The 27379-nt window shown below is 36.7% G+C and overlaps 3 protein-coding genes across 3 annotated transcripts; 1 reads left to right on the top strand and 2 right to left on the bottom strand.

The window, feature by feature from the left end:
- The first annotated feature begins 2 nt into the window (after window positions 1-2).
- Window positions 3-18051, top strand: LOC106720127 (protein phosphatase Slingshot). The gene is given in 9 exon segments (XM_045677761.1): window positions 3-313; window positions 2828-2886; window positions 10322-10490; window positions 12180-12343; window positions 13389-13454; window positions 14046-14240; window positions 15616-15885; window positions 15960-17940; window positions 17942-18051. Coding segments are annotated over 9 exon segments (2994 nt in total). The 5' UTR covers window positions 3-259; the 3' UTR covers window positions 17978-18051.
- A 305-nt stretch (window positions 18052-18356) lies between these two features.
- On the bottom strand, window positions 18357-22471 carry LOC106720209 (transcription initiation factor TFIID subunit 5). Its single transcript, XM_014514800.2, has 6 exons — window positions 20759-22471; window positions 20000-20223; window positions 19507-19696; window positions 19084-19285; window positions 18722-18919; window positions 18357-18563 (listed from the first exon to the last, which is right to left on the bottom strand). The coding sequence occupies exons 1-6, from the start codon at window positions 20974-20976 to the stop codon at window positions 18390-18392; spliced, it is 1206 nt and encodes a 401-aa protein (XP_014370286.1). The 5' UTR covers window positions 20977-22471; the 3' UTR covers window positions 18357-18389.
- A 1378-nt stretch (window positions 22472-23849) lies between these two features.
- Window positions 23850-27020, bottom strand: LOC106720169 (TAR DNA-binding protein 43-like). Its single transcript, XM_045686758.1, has one exon. The coding sequence runs from the start codon at window positions 26871-26873 to the stop codon at window positions 25647-25649; it is 1227 nt and encodes a 408-aa protein (XP_045542714.1). The 5' UTR covers window positions 26874-27020; the 3' UTR covers window positions 23850-25646.
- Window positions 27021-27379: the final 359 nt, after the last annotated feature.

The raw sequence follows: 27379 nt of genomic DNA, 5'->3' as shown, positions 1-27379 counted from the left end.
GCAATTGCAGCTATATTATGTCGGTTGTTTCTCGTACAAGAAGAATATAATTACAAAATAAAGTTTCAAAACTTTTGGCCAATATTGTTATTATTGTTTAAAGGGCCAAACATAGAAAAAAAAATTATGTGCGTTCGAAGAGATTACTGTGCATTTAGTGATTCATAAAAAGATTAGTATTATGATAACTCAATATTATTTTACTTTATGTTTGTGATTGTGTATTGCTCCGATAATGATCCGTTATTACTGATGTGGTATGGCACTTGTAACAATTCGACGTACTCCAAGTGTGCAAACACCAAGGAAAACGGTGAGTAACAAAAACGGATGTAAAAGTTAGGTCAATAATTTTGCACAGGACTATTAAGGTTGACAGATGAAACTCGAACCTTTCCACTCTTTGTTCTTGATATTTTTCAAATCATTACAATTTTTGGGCATGCGTCCAAATTTAAAAACATAGATATGAATGTATGTTCCTGCCATCTAGATATCCATCTAGATGCCATCTGCCATTCAAATAGATCATTCCATTTAACCTAGGTAAACTATCTGAATCATTATAAACTCTTCCACATTACATTTTGATATACAATTTTCATTTAGAGCACAAAGTTAAAATACACTAAATAGCTAATATGTATCGTCATATAGTCTTTGTGTGAGTTGGGTTCCATTACAGGGTCAAAGATTTTAATTTCATACAAGTTTTATGATCTATAAGCAGAGCTGGGCATTAACTCGTTAATCCGTTAATCGTTAATTAACGAAGTTAACATTTTGCTTAACGGATTAACTTTTAAGTTAACTTCAAAAAGTGTTAACGCTTTTGTTAACTTCCGTTAAACTCAACTTCCGTTAATAAAAGTCCGTTAATCGTTAAATTAGAGACTTGAAGACGTGCTGTCATTTTGTTTTAATTACGCGCCACGCCACGCTCGTAAGTTCAGCTATGACGGGCGACTGTCGGCGACTCAAATGGTAAACGAACGCGTTGATAATTGATATATGTGAAGTTTGCGTGCAAGTGTGATGCGTCAGAGCGTCCGGGAAAGACGTGAACAACAGGACAAAATCAAAAGAAGGTTCGAAATAGTATATTTCATTACGAGTATATAAAAGCAAGAGTATGTAATAGCCCACATTCCGAATGCTCTTCGTCCCTGCAATACCCTCCAATCCCTTTTTGAGCAACTGTATTAAAACACTTTTTACTCGTGCTTTTTCTTTAGCTTTTCCAAACTCGTGCGTTCTCTTTCCCAACTGTCAAAATAATTTCTATTAAAAAGAAGAAAACCAACCACGAAGTTTATACAAAAAAAAATCATTGAAGTTTTTATGATTCATGCAAATATTGCTAAAAAGAAGCTCCTAATTTGTTACAATATCAGATTTAATGATTTTATTGAATGAATTAGGTTAGGTTTCATTTTATTTCATCTCATTAAATTTCATTTTCATTTCATATCAATAAACATAGTGTACTGAAGACTCGGCCGTTTGGGCATAGTTCCCCTTGCCTACCCAGAATGGGAAGAAGAAGAAAACCAAAAAAAATCTCTGTTTGTATTCTTTTACGGTTGGCGCCATTTTTCAAACATTTTAGTAAGTTGAGTTTATTGTGTTTTTATTATTCTATTAAATTGCTTCATTTTTTCGCATCTGTATTAAAAATAGTTGTTCAGTGCACGTGCGGAACTGTCATTAGAACTTGTTCCAACTGTCAACCCTCACCTTCAGCTGCGCCTCGGCTCGGGTAGACATTTGTCCTAACTCTTTGCAGTGACAGGCTTTCCGCACTCGTAATGAAATATACTATAATGCATTCATACTTGTCTCTAATACTAATGTGTTATAGAATATATAGTCAAATTACTATTTTAAACAAGTGTCGCCACAAAAGTGTGAAATTAATATGTATAATTTTTTGCATGGTTAACTGTTAACGATTAACTTTAACTTGCGTTAAATTTTCGAGAATTGAACGCTTTAACGATTAACGAAGTTAATTTTTTAATTAACGCTTTAACGATTAACGAAGTTAACTTTTCGATTAACTGTGCCCACCTGTGTCTATAAGTTATATCTTTTAAATAATATTTTCATTTACTTTATAGAATAACATATTTTTGAAAATAAAAAATAATATTCCAGAGTCAAAAAAGTGTAATATACAATAATATGAGATATCATAGTGCAAAACATTTTCACAACTTCACAAACCTTTACTTAAGTCCTATGAATAGTCTATTCATCAAAATTTAATTAACTATTTATGAGAGAAAAATACATATGAAGGAGCAGTTAAAAATTAGATAAATCTGCCTTGTCTATTTTCTATCAGAATTGTGATAAAACAAGTACTGTTATTAGGCCTAATAATTTTGAGGGACTTTAACTTAGTAACTTTTAAATTGTTTCTCATCTTTACTGTAGTATCGGTGCTTATGACTAGTGTCTGCAAAACAATAATTAGAGAGACATAAGAAACATGTGAAAATATAGAGAAAAAGCAAAACAAGTTAAACCCCACTCTTAAAAAGTCATTTAGTTTAGGCTATAGGAGGAGTAAAACATACACAATGGTATCAATTGACCTAAATCATAGTAAAAAAATTACTCATATATATTAAAATCATTATAAATATACCTCACTTGAACAAAAAATCTATTTTGATTTATTGATGATTTTTAATTATATACTTTTCAAATTTATGTATTTACATTGAATTAAATACATTTTTTTAATTAAAAATTTATATAATTCCACTTACAGACATATTAGAAAGAACTAGTCTAGTGTTGCAATGTTTGTTTGTTTCAGGATGATGAAGACAAATCTAGCGATACAAATGATGATGATCTCGGAAATCGTACCAAGAGGTAGGATATGAATTTTTATAAACTTATTGTTTGATATTACTTGAATCATTAATTTAAACTGAAACTTCATAGGTGTAATAAATGTATTCCCATTTGGTAGATTGATTTTATGAATTTGATTTTCCATAGTGAGATAAATTCCCATTGGTTTGATTGATAACTGGGCCTTCATATAGTCCTAACTGGAAATACCTGACTTCATCACATTAATATTAACACATTTTTTTGTAACATGTAATCTAAGTTAAAAAATCATTTGTGTATTGAAATGGAAACTGTAACAACTTCCAACATTACTAATTATATGTTTTTTTCTATGTTTATTTGCGTGGTCAAAATGTATGATAGCTTTCAAATTTAGATAGTGTTAAAAAGTTGGGTGAAGTTTCCTTTGAGAAAAAGGTATGGTTGGCGTATTGTTTTCTTAATATTGTGTAAATATTGTTTGATGTATGTACACAGTACACACACGTCTACCATCAAAATGCAACAATAGTCGCGGAGCGTGTTCCTGACCGCCTCGTGTTCCTGTTATACGGTTTCTATATTTACGCGGGCAGTACGCGCGGCGCGCTCGGCCGGGAGGGAAGCCGTGACGTCGGTTCGGGCGCTGCGCTGATCGTGCCCGCGCGCGTACTGTGCCCCTGGTCGCCGCGCCGGGCGGTGCGCGTCGCTAACAAACCGCATCCGCCAGGGAAATCGCGACCGCAGATCCGTTGTTTGTACGAGTGTCTTAGGAGAGGGAACGCGCCACCTCGTCGATTGTCGCTCGGGTTACACCTTATGTCTTTGTGTATCACATGGTCGCCTTCAGGTAATGACGGCATCAACGTCTCCGCTAAACAATTTTAATCGTATCCTATTCGAATTGAAATAAGCGACGTAGATTAAAATAATTAAATGAATATCAATTTATATATTATTCGTTATTTATTTAGTTTATCGTAATTATTTCTACGCACTAGTAAACATTGAGCCTTGAATGTATAAAATTACTTCGCACAACTTTAACCGCGAAAAGAATTGACGTATCAAATTATCTGCAAATATAATGACCTTTTTACACTGATGTAAACAATTTTTTGAAAGGCTATTTGATAGTTAGCAGTAGAATATTTTTTCCTCTCACGCTAAGTCCCGAAATATATAAAATAGCGTTAGCAATATGTATAGATATAAAAAATGAACAACCATTGTTGTAACTAAACAATTACATAGTATGTTTTATCTGTCATTGAATGTGTTGGATGCGTTTTTATGCCGTACACGTGAATCTCTGATCTATTATCTACGTGAATGAACGCTCGTTATTAACGTAGCGCATTACGAATTGTAACTGGTTACATATTTTTGCACCTAGAAGTAATTATAAAAACAAATCACGTGTAACATCTTCATTAGGAATGCTAGTATTCTTTTATAATATATTACTCATCAAATTCTTTGTCTTTTAATTCTAAACAAAGGTACATTATCATACGTTACCATTAATTTATAGCACAAAGTTGCTTAATTTTAGACGGTGTCTCCGCAGATATTTTCAACATTATATTGTTGATAGAAGTTAAAATTAAGTTTAAAATTTTATAAAATAGCATATACTATACTATTTCATGTAAATATTGTTTTACTCTTAAAGTACATAATTGGAATTGGGATTGATTATTGAGTTAAATCTTTACAAAATTCATAATGCTGTATACATGAATTTTGTTTTATAATGACATTTTATGTATCCTGAAACAATTATTAACGTTGTGGCAAAAAAACCTGCTTCATTACGCGAATTGCGAGTTTTTCGTAGAACATATGTATCGATAAACAAAAAACTTAAGCAAAACAAACGCACCATAAATTGGTTACCAAAGTTATAATTATTATTTGTGTTATGATTTTTGACTTTTAATAGATTTGCTATTATAGATCATTGTGAATCATTGTATTTACATGATGTTCATAAATCACTTATTTTTCCTCATCTTACTAATATTATAAATGCTAATGTTTAGATGAATCAATGGATGGATGTTTGTTATTATGTATCTTCAGAACAGCTAAACGAATCTGAATTTTGACATAGATATATAACATAGCCTACAAGAACTTATAGGCTACTAATAAGGTTAGTAATAAAAATTTAAATATGCAGAAGAAATAACCTTTTTTGTTTACATCGATTACGAGATATTATAGTTGATATGTTTAGATATACTTGCATTAATTACACTATAAAAAACGTATACGAACTTTCCGTGTGATATTTGCTGAGGCAAAAGAGAAGGGCTCAACGTAGAATGTAGCCGAGGCTGGCCGACCTTTCCAGCTTATGATATATAAAAATATCATTTTAAAATATCAGCCCCAACATCCTTGTACCCCCAATAGCCTTGTGATAACATAGATATTATTGTTCGGTATAATAATAGCCTAGAGGTAACAAAATAGCGCGACCCTTGGCGTTTAACTCTTGCAATGAAGTTACGAAAGTTACTTTTTTTTGGATTCCAATTTTAATAAATTATTATTATTCACTAATTAATTGTTGCCCTCGACTTCGTCCGCTTGGAATTAATAAAACGTTCAGTTCTTATTTTGTATTATTAATCTATCTCAAGGGACATGTCACCATAATACTTGATTATATTCTATATACGTTTCAAATTTGATTTAGATTTTTACAGCCGTTTTTGAGTTACTTGGTAAGAAATCCGTTAATAGAAACTTTCTAATTTTAAATATATAAACTAAATGCTTATAATCTTTAAACTTGTAAGGAACTATTTTTAAGCCCTTGACATGTCATGTTTCGAAATACCTTTATAACTCTTGCTTGTGGTGGAGATTACTTCTAGTTGATGGCCGTTTCTTAGGAGGACAGTTTCTTATCTCGTGCGCCTTCATATCTATGCCCTTCTAAACACGCAGCTCAATCACAAAAACGTAATCTTTTACTCATTTTGTCTCTCTATTGTTGTGCGCAGTTTTTTAATGCCACATTATTCGTTCTAAATCTATACCCATTTCCTTACTTTAGTATGATTCATTCAACCAAGATACCATTATTTGTAACCCAATCGCCGATGACGTAAATATAAGTCGGTCATAGAATACAACAGGCATCAGACGATAGTCTGATTAGTTCATGGCTACTCACAGCTGTACCTGATTACAATATGTCTGCAAATGTAACGTTCACGCAATGCTTCACAATGAAAAGGAAATGTAAAAAATTAATGAAAACCTTTTTAAAATAAATTGGTCCAAGTTATAAGGCACTTGATTATCAAATTAGACTAATTCCTACTTTTGTTCCTTCAACAATTTTAAATAATCAACGTATTTACATTACGAAGTCACACGCGGACAGAATCGCGGATGGAAATCCCTTAGTGGAAAAGCGTTTTATAAACCAAATAACTGTCGCGTGTGTACGATTGAGCGATTGTGGAGGCAGTCGCAATAGTCCTTCATTTAACTTCTATTTTTTGTCGGAGGAGACATCTTAGATTTCTACTATAATGATACATAAGAGTTCCTTTATGAAACAATTCGATTTACGCGACCACTATACAATAGAGACGGCACGTTCAGGTAGGTGAGTCAAGAAGTGCGTCTGTTACAGGTCTCGTAAGTGTTTGTGTTGTTGTGTCTCCGCTTCCTCTCGCCGCACCAGACACTGCGACAATTCAAGGTTCATACGCTGGGAATGTTGACTCATTAGTCTTCAGATAGTTTATCATGATAACGTCGAAAAAATATAATGATATAAATGACAATAGTTATTCAATAAGCTTCGGTCTCAATAGATTCCGAAATAAACTGTACCTTTTTGAAATTAAGAAAATGTTTCTTTGATTTGAAACGCATACAATTTTCATAGTATATTCTTAATTCAAAAGGGATTGCGTTTTCTTGAACGTGGCCATTGCCTTTTAATTTGCTATGACATTATCATACTTACTTATATACTTTATATCTATATATATAAAAGAAAGTTGTGTTAGTTACACCATTTATAACTCAAGAACGGCTGAATCGATTTGACTGAAAATTGGTGAGCAGGTAGCTTAGAACCAGGAATAGGACATAGGATAATTTTTACCCCGTTTTTTTTTTTTTTTTATTCCCCGCGGACGGAGTCGCGGGTAATGGCTAGTTATAAATAAATGCGAATATTTAGATGGATGGATGGTTGGATGTTTGTTTGAGGGTATCTCCAGAACGGCTCAACGGATCTTGATGAAATTTGAAACATAGTCTGGAAGAACACCTAGGCGTAAGAACACATATTACGTTTTTTTTTCAACTCCGCACGGACAAAGTCGCGGGCAACAGCTAGTTTAATTATAGTTACTCATATTCAGTGTTTTTTTCGAAGTGACTTGAATTTTAAAATATGGTCTCGTTTATTGTGTGAAAAGGTATGGGTTTCTGGACGCAATAATTTTGTTGACGCCGATACGTCGTAATATTATAATTCCCGCGCAATAACTGAAGCGTGTTGCACGCCACGCCTCGCCACACAGCGGAGATGTGCAGAAGTTCTCCGGCCGCCCTAAATTGGGTAAAGCGGCAAGAGAAGCGCGCCGCGGTCGGCGGGCGGCTGCCTCTATATGTACGCGTCGACGTGGCAATGCTTTGGCAACACGCCGCCGCTCTATTTTTATCGAACCTTGAGAGCACCCGCCCTTGCCGCCGTAATCGAAGTGACAATGTTAATTCGTCGCTAGTTTCTGCTTGCACTATAAACAAATATCCACTTTTCATTCTATTATTAGAGAGCCCAATGTTTGGGTGGAGCGTCATATCTATATATTTTTATCCGTGCGTATAATCCGCGTAGCTATTTCCTTCATATTTTCCGAATGACCTCATCAAATTTTTGACGTTCGAATGCCTCCTTTACGAAGCACACGGCCCATGTAAAGCTAAATGTCACATTGCGACCCTACCCTTCGATTATCTCTATTTTAGACACACGAGAGCTCGACTTGTACCTCTTTATTGTGATCGGTGGTTATTTGCGAAATGTTAGTAGGTATCGAAACTGCTTGTGAGTTTTGTAGATTTATATCTTCACTGCTTGGCATTTATAGTTGCATCTCCAGTTTCAATTTAAATATAATTTGTTTTTAGAAACATATTTTATAGTTTTCGCTATTTATGGTGATCAATAGGAGATGGAAATGTAAATAAATAAATAAATAAAAATAAATGTATAATATTTAAAAACAGATTATCTCTCTAACCAGGATTGATGTCAAAAACCTGGAAATAAATTTCGTAATAAAAAATGTGGCAGATCAACGCAGGGTTTTTTTTAATTCAAAATTATGCTATATGTACCGTGCACATATACATAATGGTGGCGTTTAGATCTGCTATACCTTACTTACCATCCTACCACTCTTTGCCCTTTTCTTATGTCGCCATTTATCCGATTTTTTAGTGATCACAGATATCCATGACGAAAGGTACAATGAAAATGAAATGGTCCATGCTAATCTTACTAACATTATAAATGCGAATATTTGGTCGATGGATGGATGCTTGTTAGGAGGTATCTCCATGGCTCATCGGATCTCCATGAAATTTGGTATAATTATAGAAAAGAGTCTGGAAGAACGCATAGTCAACTTATCAAGATTTTTTTTTAATTCCGCGCAGACGGAGTGCGAGCGACACACATGTTATAATAAAGAAGGTCTAAGACTAGAAACAAAATGAAGATTGAAACTTTATCGAATAATACAAAGCACTTGTGTCTGTTTGTTGTCAATCAATCGTCATAAAGGATGATTTTGAGTTATTAAAATAATACTAATATGTATTTTTAAAGAAATGTTCCTTAGCATTATTCTCTTAAAGGCTCTATTATCATTGTTCGAAAACATAAAGCTCATTTAAAAACACGCGTCGGTACACCGTGCGTGCTAATGGATATAAGTGCGGTTTAAATATACACGAGGTGCGCGTTGTCGATGCGAGCGTATTGTTAAGCCTCATAAAATAGCGGGGAATTCAATGAGTAATCGCGGCTGAATCGCGGCGAACATGCTGAGGCGAGCCCACGGCCGCGCAGCCAGCGCGTCTGCGGCCGCGCGGTGAAAGGAACCCAGCCGCCGCAACACCGATTGCAGCAACTTTACTAAAAATGGCATCATTCAAACATTTCGCGGTTGCATTACATTAAATAAAAAAACAATATCGCCGACTACCGCATTCGAAGTTCGCACGCTACGCGAAGGACGTCTCGTACTCATTTCCTTGAGCTACAACTAAATTACGTACGAGTTTCGAAGGTCGCGAGTAGTTGACTCTATTTGTTTGTCGGATCTACCAGACTTATTAATAAAACAGTAAGGCAACATGTCTGTCATTTCTTTAAACATTGGCATTAAAGCTTACTCATATTTTTATCTTGTGTTTTGTTTAATTATGATAGAAATGCAGTTGATCCAGTTTTAAGCGAACCAAAATCAAGTTGCGTCTCGAACAGACAAATATGGCTACTTAAGATAATGCGTTGTTGCGTTATGTAGTGCTACATTGTGACTAGACACTGTCTTGGAAATGATTGATTCGCGTTACTCTGCGAACTGGTTTCCACAACTTGGCAGGATGCGCATACTTAATACAAGCTAGGCGTTGCCGTTATTGTTACTACTTCAACACGAATACAGATACTGTATTGGTTAAATATGAATATTAGTATTACAAACGTTAATTTCAATATAACAACAACCCTATTGATACAATAGGTAAACATGAGATATTGTGACTATATAATACTTGCATTAATATTTTAAGAAAAAGGTAATGCAACTGAAACGAGCGGGTCTTAGCAAGCTGACAGTCAACCTCTATAGTAGGTCACTCGACGTCAGAGCCAAACAAACACTGAGATGATGGTCTGTCTTTAAAATAGAAAATGTTGTACTTCGCTTATGAACATTTTAGGCGTAATCGTTAACCAGTTTGAAATCGCAAATATTAGGACTTGGACATTTCTTTCTGATGGATATCTACAATAGTGGACAACACTAGATCCATCGTTTAAGGTTTAAAATTAAAGTGTTTTACCGTCTACTATATTAATAAACTTGTCTTGACATTTAAAATTGTAATAGTTGTACATATTCCTAAAAAGTTACGATCGTCTTGTGGAATCTGTCCCAAAGAAATGGACTGGTTTTCTTGACATGAGTGTACCGTATTAAAAGACTACTCATTCGATACAGAGCAACGTACTTATAATGGATTGTATTGATTGTTATCTGAGTAGCCCATTTATATTTTCTTCTTTACATTAAAGTTGAAAAAACAAAGGGAGGACTTGCCACGGCGATACTCTGCCAGTCGATCAGTGGCGGTGTGGAAGGATGCCGGTGGGTGTGGTGGAGTTCCTGTTGAATGGGTACATCGCTTGTTGCAGTCTCAATGAGTGCTACTTCGCGAACAAGGGGGCGGCGCTGGTGCTGGGCGGCGCGGAAAGCGGGTGTGCGGAGCGGCGGCGCTTGCCCGCGCCCCCGCCGCAGCCCGACATACACCACCACCTGCGCGCCATGTTCTACCTCGTGCGCCCCGAGGACACGCTCAAAATGGTAAATTAATCAACTAATCACGTACCTCCATGTTATAGGTTTCTTCTTCTGTATTACCAAAGGATAGAATATTTTGATGTCTTATCATTCCTTATTGATGATGTTCGGGTCCGGGAAAAAGTAAGAGTCTCCCGCTCTTTTTTTTTTTTTTTTGTAAAATAGTGAACTTCCTAAAGATTGTTTCAAGTAAATACCTGCGATACGCAAGACGTTCGCTAAAAGACACTGAAAGAAAAATCGACTAAATATACCATACCACAGCAGTGGAAGGTAACTTGGCTTTTGAGTACGTGACTGCGACACTTTAAAGTTTCATACTTGCGGTGATAATAACTGAATTCTATTCGAAGTGGATTTGAAGAAAATCTACTTAAATATTCCACAAATATATTTAATCAGTGGCTAATCACTAAAAAGGTAAAGGTAATATGTGTCAATGTCATTCATTAAAATAAAAATGACAGTCTATGAAAATGTTAAAATGAAATACAAATTTTACGGATTCTAATTATAATGGTAGGTATCTGATTATTAATTAGATCTTACGATATACCACTGAATTTGTTAAATCTTTTAGGTCATACATATTTATGTATATTTTTACAAAAGGAATATTTTTTCGTATAGGTAGGCACACATGTCTACACGATTTGTCGAAGACAACTTACCGTATCACTTTAAACACCTTTGCAAGCCAATCGAAGCATAAATCATCTAATTTGAAGTTTCCTGTACATATTACCTCACCGTTTACTTTATTGCCATACGTCTGAAGCAATGCAGTAGTATTTCAATGACATATTTTAAGTAGGAGGATACTAGTGTAACAAAACTTTAAAAGATATTGAAAAATAAAGATTATGACAAAATATATTTAGAAATACACAAAATAACAATCCTGTTTGGATTATTATATACTATGACATCATGGTGCGTTTTAAACAATAATTGACAATTTAATTTATTATTTACTAGCGACCCGCCCCGGCTTCGCACGGGTGCAATGCAAAATATACCTACTACAGAATAAATGCACAATTTATTTAAGGTACTTAAATGGATAAGGATTAATGCTGTATTGTTTAAAATCACTTCGTAAAAGAATAAAAATGGTTATGCTGGGTTATCCCTAAGAGATAGACATATACCATCGCGGACTTTTTTGTTGAACTTTTTAAGGTGAACAATACTGTAGTACATTATTTTGGTCTATCTCGTAGGGTTCAGCCAGCGTTTGCAATATAAGCGCAAAAAAACGTGCTTATTTACGACATCACATTAGAAAACTTTAAATTTATCAGTGTTTCTCTACTATATTATGCATTTATTATAATATTACCGCGTCAAAATCCGTTGCGTAGTTTTAAAGATCTAAGCATACATACGGACATACAGCGAAAGCGACTTTGTTTTATACTATGTATATTGATTGATAAAAGTAATCAAATAATCAAATTACTGTAAAGATTTTAAACAAAAAATAAATGCTGACTTTATCCATAATTTAGATGTCGATTTACTAATTTCTATGACAAGCTGTTTAATTTACGTATGTTTTAAATACTTCAGCGCTTCTTTCGACCTGAGACAGAATCGGCATTTGGTGCATTTTTTAAATTCAAAACACTGGTATAAGTAGGTTATAGAGAGAAAGGTTTGTATTGTAATGGGGGTTAATGGTGATGACAGGCGGTGAAGCTGGAGAGCGCGCACGCGGGCCGCACACGCTACCTGGTGGTGGTATGCCGGCACGACGAGGCGGCGCTGCTCGGTATCGACTGCAACGACCGTACCACCGTCGGCCTCGTGCTGCGCGTGCTCGCCGACACATCAATTAAATTGGACGGGGACGGGTGAGCTAAGCCGCCTTACACTATCTCACTTTCCTCACACGACCATAACATTGTTATAGTACTCTTGTCTCACTCTACCTCGCCTTTGCCACACCACCTAGTCCACAATAACACTAGTAAAGAAGAGAACCGGTAGACCATTGTAGTATCTGCATAAATATATGTCTCATTACTGCAACTGAAATGAATATAACAGGTTAAAATTAAAATGTAAAGTAAAGGACATCATTTACTGTAGATATTTTTCGTTTATTAAAAAACTTTGAGTGTATTTCATAAATCCAATCAATGAGTTTTTACTAAAGTGATATTTTTCTTATAAATTCGATACAAAAATTTTGCAACGTTGAATTACGAAAGAGAAATATTTGAAATCGGTAAAGGACAGTAGGGCTGGCGTTGCAAAATACCTGGTGCGCCGGCTGCTAACTCGTTTCCGATCAACATGGACGATTAATATATTTATCACAACTAACTAATGCCCCGCACTTTACTCACGTAAGAATTTGACTTATCTGGTCGATCATGATCCATATTATATGAAACTCAAAGTGCAAATAAGTCAAACACAATCTTTACTTTTGATATAAGATCTCATCTCGCGTTTTACTTTTATTGTTCTAGTCGTAAATAATTCTATGCAGTATTTGCCAGACGACGACTTTATGCTTCTGTTGTTATCTGTATGTATCATAAAAATGTGTTGGTAAATAATCATACTAATTGTTAAAAGTTTGAGAATTGACTCTTGCTCGTGATACTACAGATAAAATTATGTTTACGGCCGAAATGTAAAGACCGCAAATTGTCCTAGATGGGTATCTGGGCAACTAGGTCTTGCCACTTAACAGTTTTAACATTACTCATAACCGATGGCCGTAGAATTGTTTATGAATACGCACATTGTGGGCGTTGCGGCTCGACGTTCACGTGCGAGGGATATTATCATACCCGACAGGCGCGGAACAATCGCAAGAAGCCACCTAGCAAACTGCCGACTGCACCAACTATGAACAATAACTAATTAAGGATTCATTGTCCGCAGAGGGTTTAGCGTGTGTGTGTGCAGTCAGCAACACATATTCAAGCCCGTGTCTGTGCAAGCGATGTGGTAAGTACTATCTTATACGATATAATGAGCTGTCTATACATTTAAGTTTACATGAAAACACGGTTTAACCAAATACTACTAGTACTATTGATTCTTATTCTATTACTGTTTTGTTTCAGTTGTATTGTTTAATATTTTAACATATATCATTGCATTTCGTACTTTTCCTACAACACTGTAACATAAAAGTTATGTATTGTTTACTAGACATTTTAAACAATGCATGACAACACTTTTGCTAACAATCTCAAAGCTGAATCACTAAAAGATTTTTAAACAGAATAATAGAACTTAACGCATGAATTTAAGTTTGGTAAGCTTTACATCAAACTTATAGAATGTTTTTTAATAATAACTATTATTAGTCATCTAAACTCTAAAGTATTTGTTAAAATGTTTTTCTGGCTTACGGCAAAAATTTCTTTTAGTTATTTTTTATGCCTACTCCTTTAAACCCTGAATGACACGTAAACCCAAGCCTAAGATTATAAAACTTTTACCAAGGATATTTGATTCTTGTTCCCTAAAACATTACAATTTTGCGATGAATTGTGTGCAAATTGCAATGCAATATGTATATGTATGGTGCAGGTCCGCGCTGCAGACTCTGCACCGCGCGAGCGGACGCGCTCGCGAGCTGAACCACTTCGCGGGCGGCGCGTCGCACGCGTGGTGCGCGTACTATGAGACGCGCGTCGACTCCGACCGCTCCTGCCTCAACGAGTGGCACGCCATGGACTGCCTCGAGTCGCGCCGCCCGCCCTCCCCAGACTCGCTCAGGCACAAGTCAGTCTACAAACAATATCTTTGACACATTCATTATCTATTTATCAACATCTTGGCCTTCCTTAATTTTAAGTACCGCAGGGCGTACGAAGATGTAGGTACCTTGAGCCCCTGATAATATTGAGGCGGAGAATACCCTTCTGCATATGCAAGAATAGAATTTAACCCATAGGAGGTTAAATTATCTACTTTTCCTTTCATAAATGTTGATACTTTCATCTTAATATATACAAACCAGCCACACATAGTATGTGCGCAAAAAGCTTGGCTGAGAGCCAATATACTAATTTAATCAAGAGCCCACGTCACTGTTCAAAGTTGCTACACACATATTTACTAAATAAACAAATAGTATAGCTGCACCCGAATCTGTAAATATAAAAAAAATATAAAAATGTGTATGTATGTTTAACACCAAAGTATGAGCAGGTAAACTTTTTAGTTGAACTGTTGATTAAATGCAGTGGGATCTTATTTGCTTTGAGATATTGAATGGATTTATAACATGACGATTGCAAATGCAAAGCTAATCGCTAATGTATTATTCAAGACAATCTAGGGCGCGATTTTATTGCTCTGTGCCAACCGTCAATCGATGCTTACTATTTATAAAATGGTAACACTGCGATTGGTTTTAAATTTATGAAAGTTAAAATTTAGATTTATATTTTATGAACTTGTATGTTATGTATAGTTAAGTTTCTGTGGCAGTGCGTTTTGTAGGAGCAGATAGACTTCTAACTTTTAGAACTAAGTCTAAAAGGACGGTAACATTTGCACCCTAATATTAAATACCTTTTACAATATCACAAGGGAAAAGGTGTGTTTTCTCATAAGTGAACAAGGGGCTTTACATAGTGTAAAACAAATGTTTATATTGTATGTAAACAATTGGTACTTGGAGGTGTTTTAACGTGAATTAATTAAAACAATGAGCGGCACCGGAGGAAACTATAATGGGCTCTGTTCGAGAGTTGTTCGTTACCTAGACCTCGTTTCTTAACCTTTACAACAATTCGACATCAGTAAAGCTGCATCAAATTTACCAGCGTGTAAAGTGGAACAAATAATTATTAAATTTGATGCTCATTAGCATTTAATTGCGTCACGGAGCGCGCGGATAGTTGCCATACATTTACGGTGTCATTGTTAAGGTCCACTACTGTTTATTTACTTTATTGTACAATGACTATTAAATTCACATAAAAAATTGTTTATCAACTACATAGACAATATAAAAATAAATTCGTTGATGTTTGAATTGTTATGACAGTGGAAATATCATTATTAGCTTGTTACCAAAACTATAAATTAAAATAAACCCGTTTTGAAGAATTATTTTTTCACATTGTAATAAACAAATTATACATTACAGGCCGAGAGAAAGAGACGAAACCGAGCGCGTGATTCGTTGCACGTTGAAAGAGATAATGATGAGCGTGGACCTGGACGAGGTGACGAGCAAGGCCATCCGCGGCCGGCTGGAGGACGAGCTGGACATGGACCTGGCCGAGTACAAGTCCTTCATAGACCAGGAGATGCTCACCATCCTCGGCCAGATGGACGCGCCCACAGAGATCTTCGACCACGTCTACCTCGGCTCCGAGTGGAACGCCAGCAACCTCGAGGAGCTGCAGCGAAACGGGTACGGTACCACGTTTATGACACATTTAATATTAATATTAGGACAGTAATAATGGTGGCAACTTTCGTTTTCAGGGTTAGACATATATTGAATGTGACAAGAGAGATAGACAATTTTTTTCCCGGTATGTTCGATTACCTTAACATTAGAGTGTACGACGACGATAAGACTGATCTATTGAAACACTGGGATAACACATTCAAATATATCAACAAGGCGAGGAATGAAGGCTCCAAAGTTCTGGTGCATTGCAAGATGGGCATCAGCAGGTCCGCGTCAGTCGTCATCGCTTACGCAATGAAAGCTTTCAATTGGAACTTCGACAAAGCCTTGAAACACGTCAAAGCGAAAAGGAATTGTATCAAACCGAACACTAATTTTCTAAATCAGCTCGAAACTTACCAAGGTATACTCGATGCGATGAAGAACAAAGAAAAATTGCAGAGGTCCAAGTCAGAAACTAATTTGAAATCTCCTAAAACCGCTTCGAAAACAGAAAATAAGATAACGGACCCCACGCCTTTTATATTAGCTTTAACCGGATCTTACTCGGGGCGGCCGCGCTCCTGGTCGCCCGACACCAAGCTCGCCTCCGAGCTGCTGCCTCCCACCTCCGTCTCTCTGGAGAACCTCGCCGCAGAGACCCGCCACATGCTCATGCCCTGCGCCCACGGCAGCTACAGCGTCTCGCCAAACCAGATCATCCGGCTCAAGGAGGAGAAGGAGAGCGGCCTCTCCGTCAAACACATCGTTAACGAAATTGAAAATGCAGCCTCTGGCGATCGCCGCGATGTCGCCCGGAGACATCAGAGGCTAAACTTCGGAAACCACACCGACGTATCGAGCGGTAGATCGTCGGAGGTTTCGATCGGCTTGTCGGCTCAGGTCGCCGACGCGCCGACCAAACAGTCGCAAGTCTCGCCCTCGCGACATCTAGGTCACAAGTATACTTACTCGGAAGCGGAAGCCGACAAGATACACACGTGGGATCCCGGGGAGGTCTCGTGGTCCAGAGGCGACGAAATTCGAAACGGGAACGATAGTGATAATATAGTGAAAAGTGACAGCGGTATAATAGACGTTAAAATTAAAACGAGTGACGCTTACGTTAATTGTATAGACCGTAATATAGAGTGTGACGATAGAAGGACGATAGAGGAGGACGCGCCGCCGCCCAGCAGGCAGAGCTCCTGGAGCTCCTTCGACAGCGCCGTCGTACCGGACCTCTCGCGGCACTCCTCGTGGGGCTCCTACGACACCAGGACGGCGCGGCCCCAGGTCGTCGTTCGCGAAGACTCCGCCAAGAGAGTCAAGGATAGGGCCGACGAGCGAAGCGAAAGGAGCGCGGAGCCCGCGCCGGCGGCCAAGCAGGCGTCCGACCTCGGCATCATCACCGAACACAGCGAGCCCAAAGTCCCGCGGCGCGTCGACATCTCGGCGAACGAGAGAAAGTTTAATGAAACGTGTGCCATACTGAAGGAGCTGGCGAGTGCGGCGGCTCGCATGGAGCGCGCGCGCGACCGCGGCGCCTCCACCTGGGGCGGCCGCCTCTCGGCCTCCGCGCCCGCCGACACGTGGCTGCGCGCCGGCCCCCGTCGCCGCCGACTCGCCGCCGTGTCGCACCCCGACCTGCCGCGCGCCGCCCCCGCGCCGAGCCCTGCGCATCCCGCCCCGGCACCCGCCGCGCCCGGCCTCGTCAGCAACCTCAAGAAGGAGTTCGAGGCGCGGTCGGAGGGCGAGGGCGCGCGACGGGGAGGGTCGCGCACCCGCACCGGCGCCTCGCCGCCTCTGGGCGAGGACCTGTCAGTGAGGGTGCTGGTGGGGCGGTACGACCGGCCGGGCCGCGTGCGCAGCGAGTCCGGCGGAGAGGCGGCGCGCCGGCCCTCCGAGGTGCAGAAGGGAGCTGGACGCGGGGTGCGCAACTCCTTCTGCGGTGGCGAGCGACCGGCGCCCGCGATGCCGCCCCCCGCACCCCCCGCACCCGTTGTGCTGTCGCTGGCGCCGGTCGACTACTCGAATGTGGTGGTCTCAACTGTGATGTCGAAAGCTCAAAACAAAAAACAATTGCAACATGGGAAAACCCATCCCTTGACGAGGCTCAACTTGAACCGGTCGAGTAATAGATGTTCAAATCCTGTGTATAATACTATGTAGTAGGAATATTACGTTTTTATTTATTATGGAATTCTTGCCAAACTCGATATTTTATCTTTCTAGAGTTTTATATACTATTTACAAAATGAATTCACAGTGTATTTGTCTATCACCTCAAATGTATTAAACGGCTGTTTGTGCGTAGAGAAAAGTTGAAAGAGAGAATAAATTCGATACAACAGATGTACAAGTTTTACGTTTGTGTTTTTTTTTTATCACATCATAGTCTGGTGTCGTGTGTGACACAAGCTCATTCGCGTGCGATGAGAGACTATCATGGAAATGGTAACCATTAGAGTATGATAGGGTAAAATAATAGACATCTAATACAAAATGTATATTGTATTAACTTAGCCAAAATCTACAATTTGTAGTTTTTTCCCGCTTACAAAGGCCACGCGCGGCACCGTATGCAGCTCATTTACTCTTTTGTAAGTGTCTGGAACTTTTTTTATCTTCCTTCGAACTGTTCCATAGTCAAATGCGTAAATGGCGCCAGGATTATATCTGATAGAACATTCCGTCTGTAAAATGTACACATGTTTTGTTATATTTATGGCGAATTTTGCTACAAAAAATGCGGGAAAATATATGTTTATCCTAACCTGCTGAATTTTAGGCGTAAAATATTTCCGCAAGACAAACAACTTTTGGATTATATGTCATAGTTATATGAACTTACCAATTTTAAATTGTAATCCACAACACGAAGCATATTACCGTCGGAACCACCGCATACAATCAAATTAGTGTTGGGCACGAACTTGCCGCAGTACAGTTTGGAGGGATGACCATCTGGCACAATAGTATCGATCAATTTGCACGATCCGTAGTCCCATATTTGAATTGTGTCATTGTCTTGCCACGAACAAGTTAAAATCTGCAAGAAAAAGGTTCAATGAGGTAAATAAAATTATAAAAGTGAACAAAAATGTCAAAAACAAATGGTTATGTTGCTGAACTTAGTATTTGCATTTAGTATTAAAAACACAAATCTATTATATCAAATATACCTGAGAATAGTATAAAATGATTACATCTTACCTGTTTGCCCGGCTTATCAAAGTCCAATCCTTCACCGCACATGTGAACTCCAACAAAATATCGAGTTGCGAAAGGCTGACGAGCGTCCCAGCAAATGACGACGTCATCCCAACCGCCCGATACAAGCTCGTGGTTCGATCGCGGATTGAAAGTGCACGCGAATATTCTCGACTGATGACCATCTATCGTACCTCTTTTACCACTGAAATAAATATATTTTGTTACAACTACTTTCTGTAATTGTTGCACAATTTATTTACAACACAGCTAATAGACAAGCTAAACGGTCAACAAATGTTAAATGGTCTAGTCTCCGACTCGAAGGACCATTGTCTAGTATTTTTAATGCACACATTCTGTGTGAATTTTATTTTACCTACACAATAAAAGAACGAAAAATAATTAAACTTGGCTATAATTCACCTGGAATGAAAAGCCCTTTCCTGCGTCTGAGTTTCATCATCGTACATGTTCAATATAGCATCATCTCCGTACGTAACGAATTTGGAGTGGCGTGGATGATAGCAGAGGCCTAACGTTTGCCGCTTCTCTCTTATCGTGTATAGACATTGGTGATAATTGTACTTCCAACATTTTACGTAACCGTTGACATCTAAAACGCGTTTGATAACATTTTACCCAAAACTTCAATTTCCATAAAATTCATTTTATGGTACTTACAGCAGTTTGGGTTCTTTGATTACTTGGTCATTAGAGTAACGGTAGAAATTCTATAGCATTAAATGACAGGTGAAGTTTTAACTTTACGCTTTAGCCTCTCTCCGTGTCTAAACTACTTTCAGCTGTAGTCCTTAAGTGGTCACTTAGGAAGGCCTTTAGGGTTGATTTAATATAAGAGCTAGACTGTGACGTTTATGCTGCAGTTTTATCGTACAGCGAAAGTTCTACGACTTACACGAAGTCAAGAGCGTGTTGGTAACGGGATGAGACTTGCTGACGGGGCGGTGCTTGATGCCGGTGACAGGGCCGGGGTAGGTGCGGCACTCGTCGTCCACCAGCGTGTGTGAGCAGTTGCCGTTGTTGCAATCGAACAGCCTCACCGTGCCGTCAGAGAAACCAAGCGCGATATCATTCACATCCTCGGTATATTTACAACACATTATATCCTTATTTGTGTTTCTATAATGAATTGTTTGGTTACAAAATAGTTTAGTCGGAGAGAGAGAGATGACATGTTTTATTCAAATTATTCAGTCGTACCAAGCCACGGTTAGAATCTGACGGAGCGAAAATTTAATCCGGTAGATGGTAACAGCTATATGCGATTATTTCATTGACAATAAAAGATGTAAAATAAATAACCTCCTTCTTTTTGAAGTCGGCTAAAAATCAATATACATAAACATTTCTTTAAAAAGTAAATAGCAGTTAACAAAGGTGTTTAATAGATGGCGTTGTTCTGTTATTTATTTTTCAGAGAAAAGTGAATATGAAATACTTTGGCCAAACAGGAGATTTACTTAAAGTGAGAATTGAGCATGATTCGGTACTTTTGACATGATGCCGATAAACTATGGCGTCAAAATATTGTCCGTATTTATTCTCTTTTGCCGCTCCATGTTAACAGAACTGAAGTGGGTAAAGTAATCCAATTACTTCCGTAATTCTTATATTAAAAGCAATAATAGTTGAAAGAGTAAAAAGGGTAACATACATGATGGACAAAAGGTTAACGTCGCCTTGATAAAGTTGACATTGATCGGCATGAAACGACCGGTGCTCTACGTTGGGCGTGCTCGTGTGCACGGTGAGGATTTCACCTTTTTTGTCTTCGCGTCGCACAAATGCATTTGTTACGGCAAAGCTCTTTCTAGCTGATTTCAAACTGGAAGGAGCTACCGGGCCAGCCGCTACTTTTCTTTGAGGATCCATCAATTATGATAAAATGATTTAGAATTTCCGTCATGACGTTAATTATCCATTAAATAGTTTGCCTTTTGAATGATTGACATCGCCGAAAATGGATATCGCATTAATATGTGACATTTGCATTGAAAATTTTACATGTGTCATATCGAGTTTGCTCATGTAGTGCGACAAGTTTATCTGAGCTGGTGAGAGGCGCTGTTGTCGCGGTTAGTTCTGTCAGAAAACATGTAAAACCTACATAGGCATAGAAAATTACATAAAAAAAAACAAGACAGTTACAGAACGACAAGGACGTTATATGACTTTTTGTCATTGATAGGGGGCGCGAGTGTGCTATCATTATTTTGTTTGACTTGTACCCGCCCACCGGGTCAGATATTTGTTTTGGTGTATACAGTATGAAATCTCGAAAGCTGTAATAATTAATATGGTACCCAGAGTACTTTGTTCTTTGTCAGAAAATTTTAAATAGACAATAGATTTATCACTATGTCTCTGAATGAATTTTAAAATTTGTGATCATGGTTTTACTCGTTTCATAAACCGAAGATTTGTATTTAACTATAAAACTTGTGTAGACACACACAAAGTAGTTAAAATCTACAACGGATTAGTTTTTTACATGTTAACTAGAAAACTAAAGGTTGAATCAGAGGCTTTCATAGACTGGAATACGGTCGCATTCTAAAAGATACAATGCTGCGTGGGCGAGGTGTAATACATATACGTCATCGACTCATCGGTTGCAAAAGCGAAGAACAAAAATATCACAACGTCTGCTAAATGCAGACGTTTATTTTTTAGATTTTGGCCGAACAGGGAATTTTTAAAAGCGTGACGTCATATCCTTGCCATTATGCATCACGGGTTTGCAGGAAGACGACTTAGGATTTTGCAGGAAGATTTACTCACGCTAGTCTCATACTTAGAGTAGATAAGATAGAATAACTTCTTTATCGCAATGCTGGCAGTTTAATAAATATTATCTAATGTGACGCAAGTACAACGATAATGTAATTTTTTATTACTATAAGCGATTCTGACATTGCAAACTTTGCTTTTATATAAATCTTACTTACCAATTTTTGCTCTTGACCAAGGCTCTTCATACCCAATTAATAGACAGACACATTTTGATTACGAATTTAACTTTTCTACTACTTTAATATAAGTAATTTATTAAGTAACATATCTTGTAACCATATCAATTAAGATCTAAGCTTGTGCTAAGATATGGTTTATGAAATTAGTCGAATGACGGGATTCGAACCCTCGACCACGTGATATGTCCGTACCCTTAACCATTAGGATATTGTCGCATCATACTGAATTAGGTCTAATAAAAGTAAGATGATCTTCAGTTCGAATACGGGGACTTTACAGACTACATTCCTAGGGAAAAAAGGAGTATGTTTATGTATGCAAAAAAACCTAATATTGTGTATTCTAAAAAGATTAGATAGTGATTTTTTAACATTTTTACTGTTATGATGCTACAAAGAATTCTAATATTTTCCCAGTCTATTAAAGCTATTAAACTTTAATATTAATGTTTATAACGTGGATGTATTGATTTGAAGGAACACGGTATACAAAATTTGAGGGACATTCCCTAATAAGAAAAGTGCCAAGTGATCTCAGGTGGTATAAATAATAATATTTATTTATTTGAAAACAACTGCCCAACACATCACTCCACACAATTTTAGTAAGAATAAATAGACATATTTTATATTCTATAAACAAATGGATATACATAAATCGCATGTTATGTATGTATGGCCCCGCAAATTAAGGGCTTTGATAGTTTGCGGTTATTACTTAAAAAGATAAATCGACAGAAAAAATAATATTCGCATTAAACACATATCGTATGGGGAAACGTATCATTTTAACAAGCGAACAATTTTTTATAACATTTCATAATGTCGAAACTCCGCATAAATAAAAAAATATCTGATACATTTGACGATACTATCGATTGTGGATTACTATCACAGCGAAATGTTTAAAATACAAAATGTTAAAAGGAAGCTATTTAGTAATAAAATTTTGAAGTTAAAAAACAGGTGTGAACAAACGCACTTTACGGTTTAAAAGTGCATCGAAATATTGATCTGTAAAAGCTAAACGAATTTAAGTACAGAGCTAAAACATAATTACAATTGTATTTTTTTAATTCGATAAAATAATAAAAAATCATCAATTCATCAAGAAGAGTTTTCATAATGTGTGTGTAATAAAATAAACATAAAATGTCATAAACAGATATTGTTTTCTTGATTCTATCAGAAGAAAAACACGCATAAACTCAACATTAAAAACAATTTGATGACACAGTATAATTAAATGAGCAACAATTGACTGACACTTAGCAAACTTTGAAATATAACACGACATCTCCAAATAATCGAACAACTATGATTTTTGTTATAAAACTATAGTATTTATTTTGGTACATAAAATTGTTTTAAATATATTAAATAAAAATTTCAATCAATTGCTTTTATAACGCAACCCAAACAAATCAGCCGGTAACTATAAGAGGTTATGATGAATTTACAACATAATGACTAAGCGCACACAAATATTATTTCTTATATAAAGTTATGTGCATTTTACACAAAAAAATTGTTGAGAATAATTTACAATATATTCGTATTGCACTTTCATAGACATTTTTTTAATATACACAGAATATAATATTCATTGAATGCAATTTATCGTTAATTATGGACACCTAATATGATACAATTTGAAACTATTTCAATTCAATTAAAATTGACATGTCATGTTGCTATTAACACCTACTATATTGACAGATACACATTTATTATAATATTTTAACAGCATGCATGTTTAGAACTTTGAATAATAACACACAGAAAGCAATTTACATAATAAAAAAAAAAAAAATGAACTTTCACATATTATTTTTTTAAAATCAATGTAAAATTCATGAGATTGAGAGAAGCAAGTGGATTCATGGTATATCAGATTGCTCAATTGGATGGAAAAATGGATGGATGGTTAACTAGCGTTATGTAATAAACAGCAATCATACATGTTATTATTCTAAGAGAACCAAACAAATATTGACCCACATTAAAATTAGTTAATAACACAAACAAAACCAAGCGAAAACTATAAAAGCCAGCAAAGAAAATCGACAATGTCGAATTAAACTATAACATCATAAGGTCCTTAAATGTTTTCACAAGAATAGGTACCTGTTGTTACCTGAAGGCTTAAATAAGATCAGACAAAAATTCACAGAATGCATGACACCAAACATATCCAAATATTGTGATACTTTAAAAAATACAATATTCCGGATTGTTATATTGGAGTTAAATCTTGTTTGTTATATTAACTGATTGATTTTTATGTATTTTTCAAAACAAAACCAAAATATAGTAATCTACCTAAGTAGAGCATATTAATAATAGGAAGTATAGATAACATCCCAGTAAGGTATTGTAGCAACATTTTCAATTATTATTGAGGCAATGTAATCTTCCAGATATTGCGTAATCATCGAAGAATAATGCCAAATTATGCCACAGATTATTCAACACTACCCATACAGTCTGACACTATTCATGCAATGCTACTAGTTTGAATAGTACATTGTAGACAAAACATTTTAATAAATCTATATGGTGTTGTATGTTTTCAACAATATTTACAGTCTTGTCATTTGTACAACCATCTATATTTCTGCCTTAAAATTTACATATACAATGTTTTTGCACCAGTGTGTTTTCTAACATTACATCTAGGTACCCATTCAAAGAACAATTCCCATATTTCATAGTCACAAAAATATTCTAGCCATTTATTTAGTCAAAAATAGACATTTGTCCTCAATTATAGCCATGTACATGTACCGAGGAAACATACATAATAAATTTATAATAATCAACATTATTTGTTAAACAATGATAACAATCGATAGATCTCTATGTTTATTATACAAGTATGAACTCTCAACAGTCTGTTGTAAAAACATATACCTATTAATGTACAAAAGCACAATACACTTAACCTATGATAGGTACTTACACATCTGCTCTTTATTGAAACATGCTACAAAATCAAATGTCACCAAAAGCAAAACTGAGTCCTACTATAATAAATAAAATACTATACATATATACTCTCAATTCATAAAAACAAAAGACTTCACAAAATAGCAATCTATTTTCATGAGTCAACAATGAAATTAATAATAACTCAAAATGGTAATGAATTGATACTAACATGATTTTTGTTACAAACCATTTCAGATAGTCCCGACCAGCATTATTTATTTATATTTATCTCTATAATTCTTTGTTAGTATGTTAAACACAAATTAATACAATTAGGAAGAAAAGAAGCACATGAACAATTATTTAACTATATTATTTACTGTCACAATCTATCTACTGTTTAAAGTGTATACCTGATTCATCAGCTACTCATTTTTGTAAAAATAAAGGACTCAAGAAAAACAACAAAACACAAGCAATTCCATAATAAATTAAATAACATGAGCGGCTACCCACAGGTGTGCCACTGCTTCTATCAACAGAACAACCCATTTATATTTCAGATGAAGACAAATAATAATTATCTAATTCTGGCTACAATCACAGAGATTATGTGAGCTTATCAAATTAGACACTGGATCAAACTGAGTGACCTTGGGATTGGTGCCTCTGTCCCCACTGACTAGAAGGTCCCTGTGCAGAATTACCTTGTTGCATCCATGACAGGAAGTTAGGTGGACCGGGTGGAGCGGAGGATGCAGGCCCTGCAAATGCTCCTTGCTCTGAACCTCCCGATGGGATGTTGTTTATCAGCCCCCAGCCTGCTTGATTTAGAGCCGCCGCCACCAGTGCCTGGTTTACTGGTAGGCCTCCCATGCCCAAAGGCATGTTGCCACCTTGGGCTTGTCCACCACCGCCGGCAACTGCAGTTTGACCATGTTGACCGGATAAGCCTAAAGCTTGCATATTGACCATGTCCATGTTACGATTATTCCAAGAGTTGTTATTAGAAGCATTGTGTGGGTGCCCTTCTTCATAACTTCGGTTAGGTAGGTTTCGTTGAATAGACCCACTCTTATTTTGCTTTGGTGATGCATTGGATACATTGACAGAAACACCCTTTATAATATGATCTTGACCGCAAAGGCTTTGTGCTACTTCTGGGTCTAAAAATGTTATAAAACTGAAGGCTCTAAACGGCTTAGGAATAAAAACATCAGTTACCTCTCCAAACTGGGAGAAGTATTCTCTTAAGTCATTAGCTGTCAAATCTTCAGTACAACGGCCAACAAACACTTTACAAGGCATAGATGTTACAGAGCCTTCTTTTGAATTTGGTATTCGCACATCACACCACCTGCCATCAATCATATGCCTTTGGGCTAACACTCTCATTTGAGAAGCATAAGATGCAAATCGAATAAAAGCAAACCCCTTTGACATACCAGTTTTGGGATCTCGTTTAAGTTGGGCCATTAACACTTCTCCAAATTTTTCAAAATATTCTCTTACAGTTTGCTCGGTTGCTTTCCATGGCAAGCCCAGAACTATTAAGTCAGAACACAGATTATCATTCCGTTTGTTCTTAGCGGCATCAGAAATTTCACCCGGTTTCCGTTTATTTTCTTTCGGGAAGCTACAAACGTACAAGTGATTACCCCATCCTTCTGGTGGAGGGTAAAGTCGGCCGTCTCTTAGCCTAATACCTCTTATATTCTTGGTGTCAGGATGACGATATTTTAGTCCGCAACATCCAGGAAACTGCGCAGACACTGTTGTTAACATCAATGTCCCATCCTCTTCTATAGGAAGTTCTATGGGTTCTTCATTTTCGTCTTCGGCCACAGGTAGGTATTCGAATGACATTATTTCTTAATCATGAACGATATTAAATAAAAAAAGGATAAAAATTAACACGATTATTACACTTAATACTATAAAAATGTACAACTTCTACTTCTTAAAAATAAAAAAATTGTTTAAACGTCAGCCACGGGTTAGGAACCCATTGCAATTTGCTAGTTAAAAACATAGTTTGATAGACACATCTTGGTACTTGATTTTTTTCAACGTTGGGCAGTTTGAGATTTAACGAATTATTTTTAAAGAAAGATAACAAAAAAAACATACTTGTATTTACTGTAGAAAACAATCCAGTGTTTCAAAGATTTCTAATTTTTTTTTTAAAATTAGAACGTAAAATTATTTAGACTAGAAAATTAAGGCGATACATCAAGACTTCGTATCTTTTCTTTTTTTATCCCTTCATAAAATTTGGATCCCAAAATAGTAACACGTTTTTATTCTATTAACACTTAAAACTTTAGGTGTTTTGAACCGTTTAAACATGGTTACGGTTTTGAACTGTTTTG

Source organism: Papilio machaon, chromosome 4, assembly GCF_912999745.1.
Source record: "Papilio machaon chromosome 4, ilPapMach1.1, whole genome shotgun sequence".
NCBI classification, from domain to species: Eukaryota; Metazoa; Arthropoda; class Insecta; order Lepidoptera; family Papilionidae; genus Papilio; species Papilio machaon.
The sequence above is the reverse complement of the archived record's forward strand: the minus strand, read 5'-3'. Positions and strand labels throughout refer to the sequence as shown.

Bases quoted from the DNA above. Each gene is read 5' to 3' on its own strand.
- LOC106720169 (XM_045686758.1), bottom strand. From the start codon at position 26,873: ATGTCATTCGAATACCTACCTGTGGCCGAAGACGAAAATGAAGAACCC.
- LOC106720209 (XM_014514800.2), bottom strand. From the start codon at position 20,976: ATGGATCCTCAAAGAAAAGTAGCGGCTGGCCCGGTAGCTCCTTCCAGT. The intron at 20,224-20,758 runs GTATGTTACCCT...AATTCATTATAG, and splicing joins GTTAACCTTTTGTCCATCAT to AAACACAAATAAGGATATAA. The intron at 19,286-19,506 runs GTGAATTATAGC...TATTTATTTCAG, and splicing joins GAAAGGGCTTTTCATTCCAG to TGGTAAAAGAGGTACGATAG.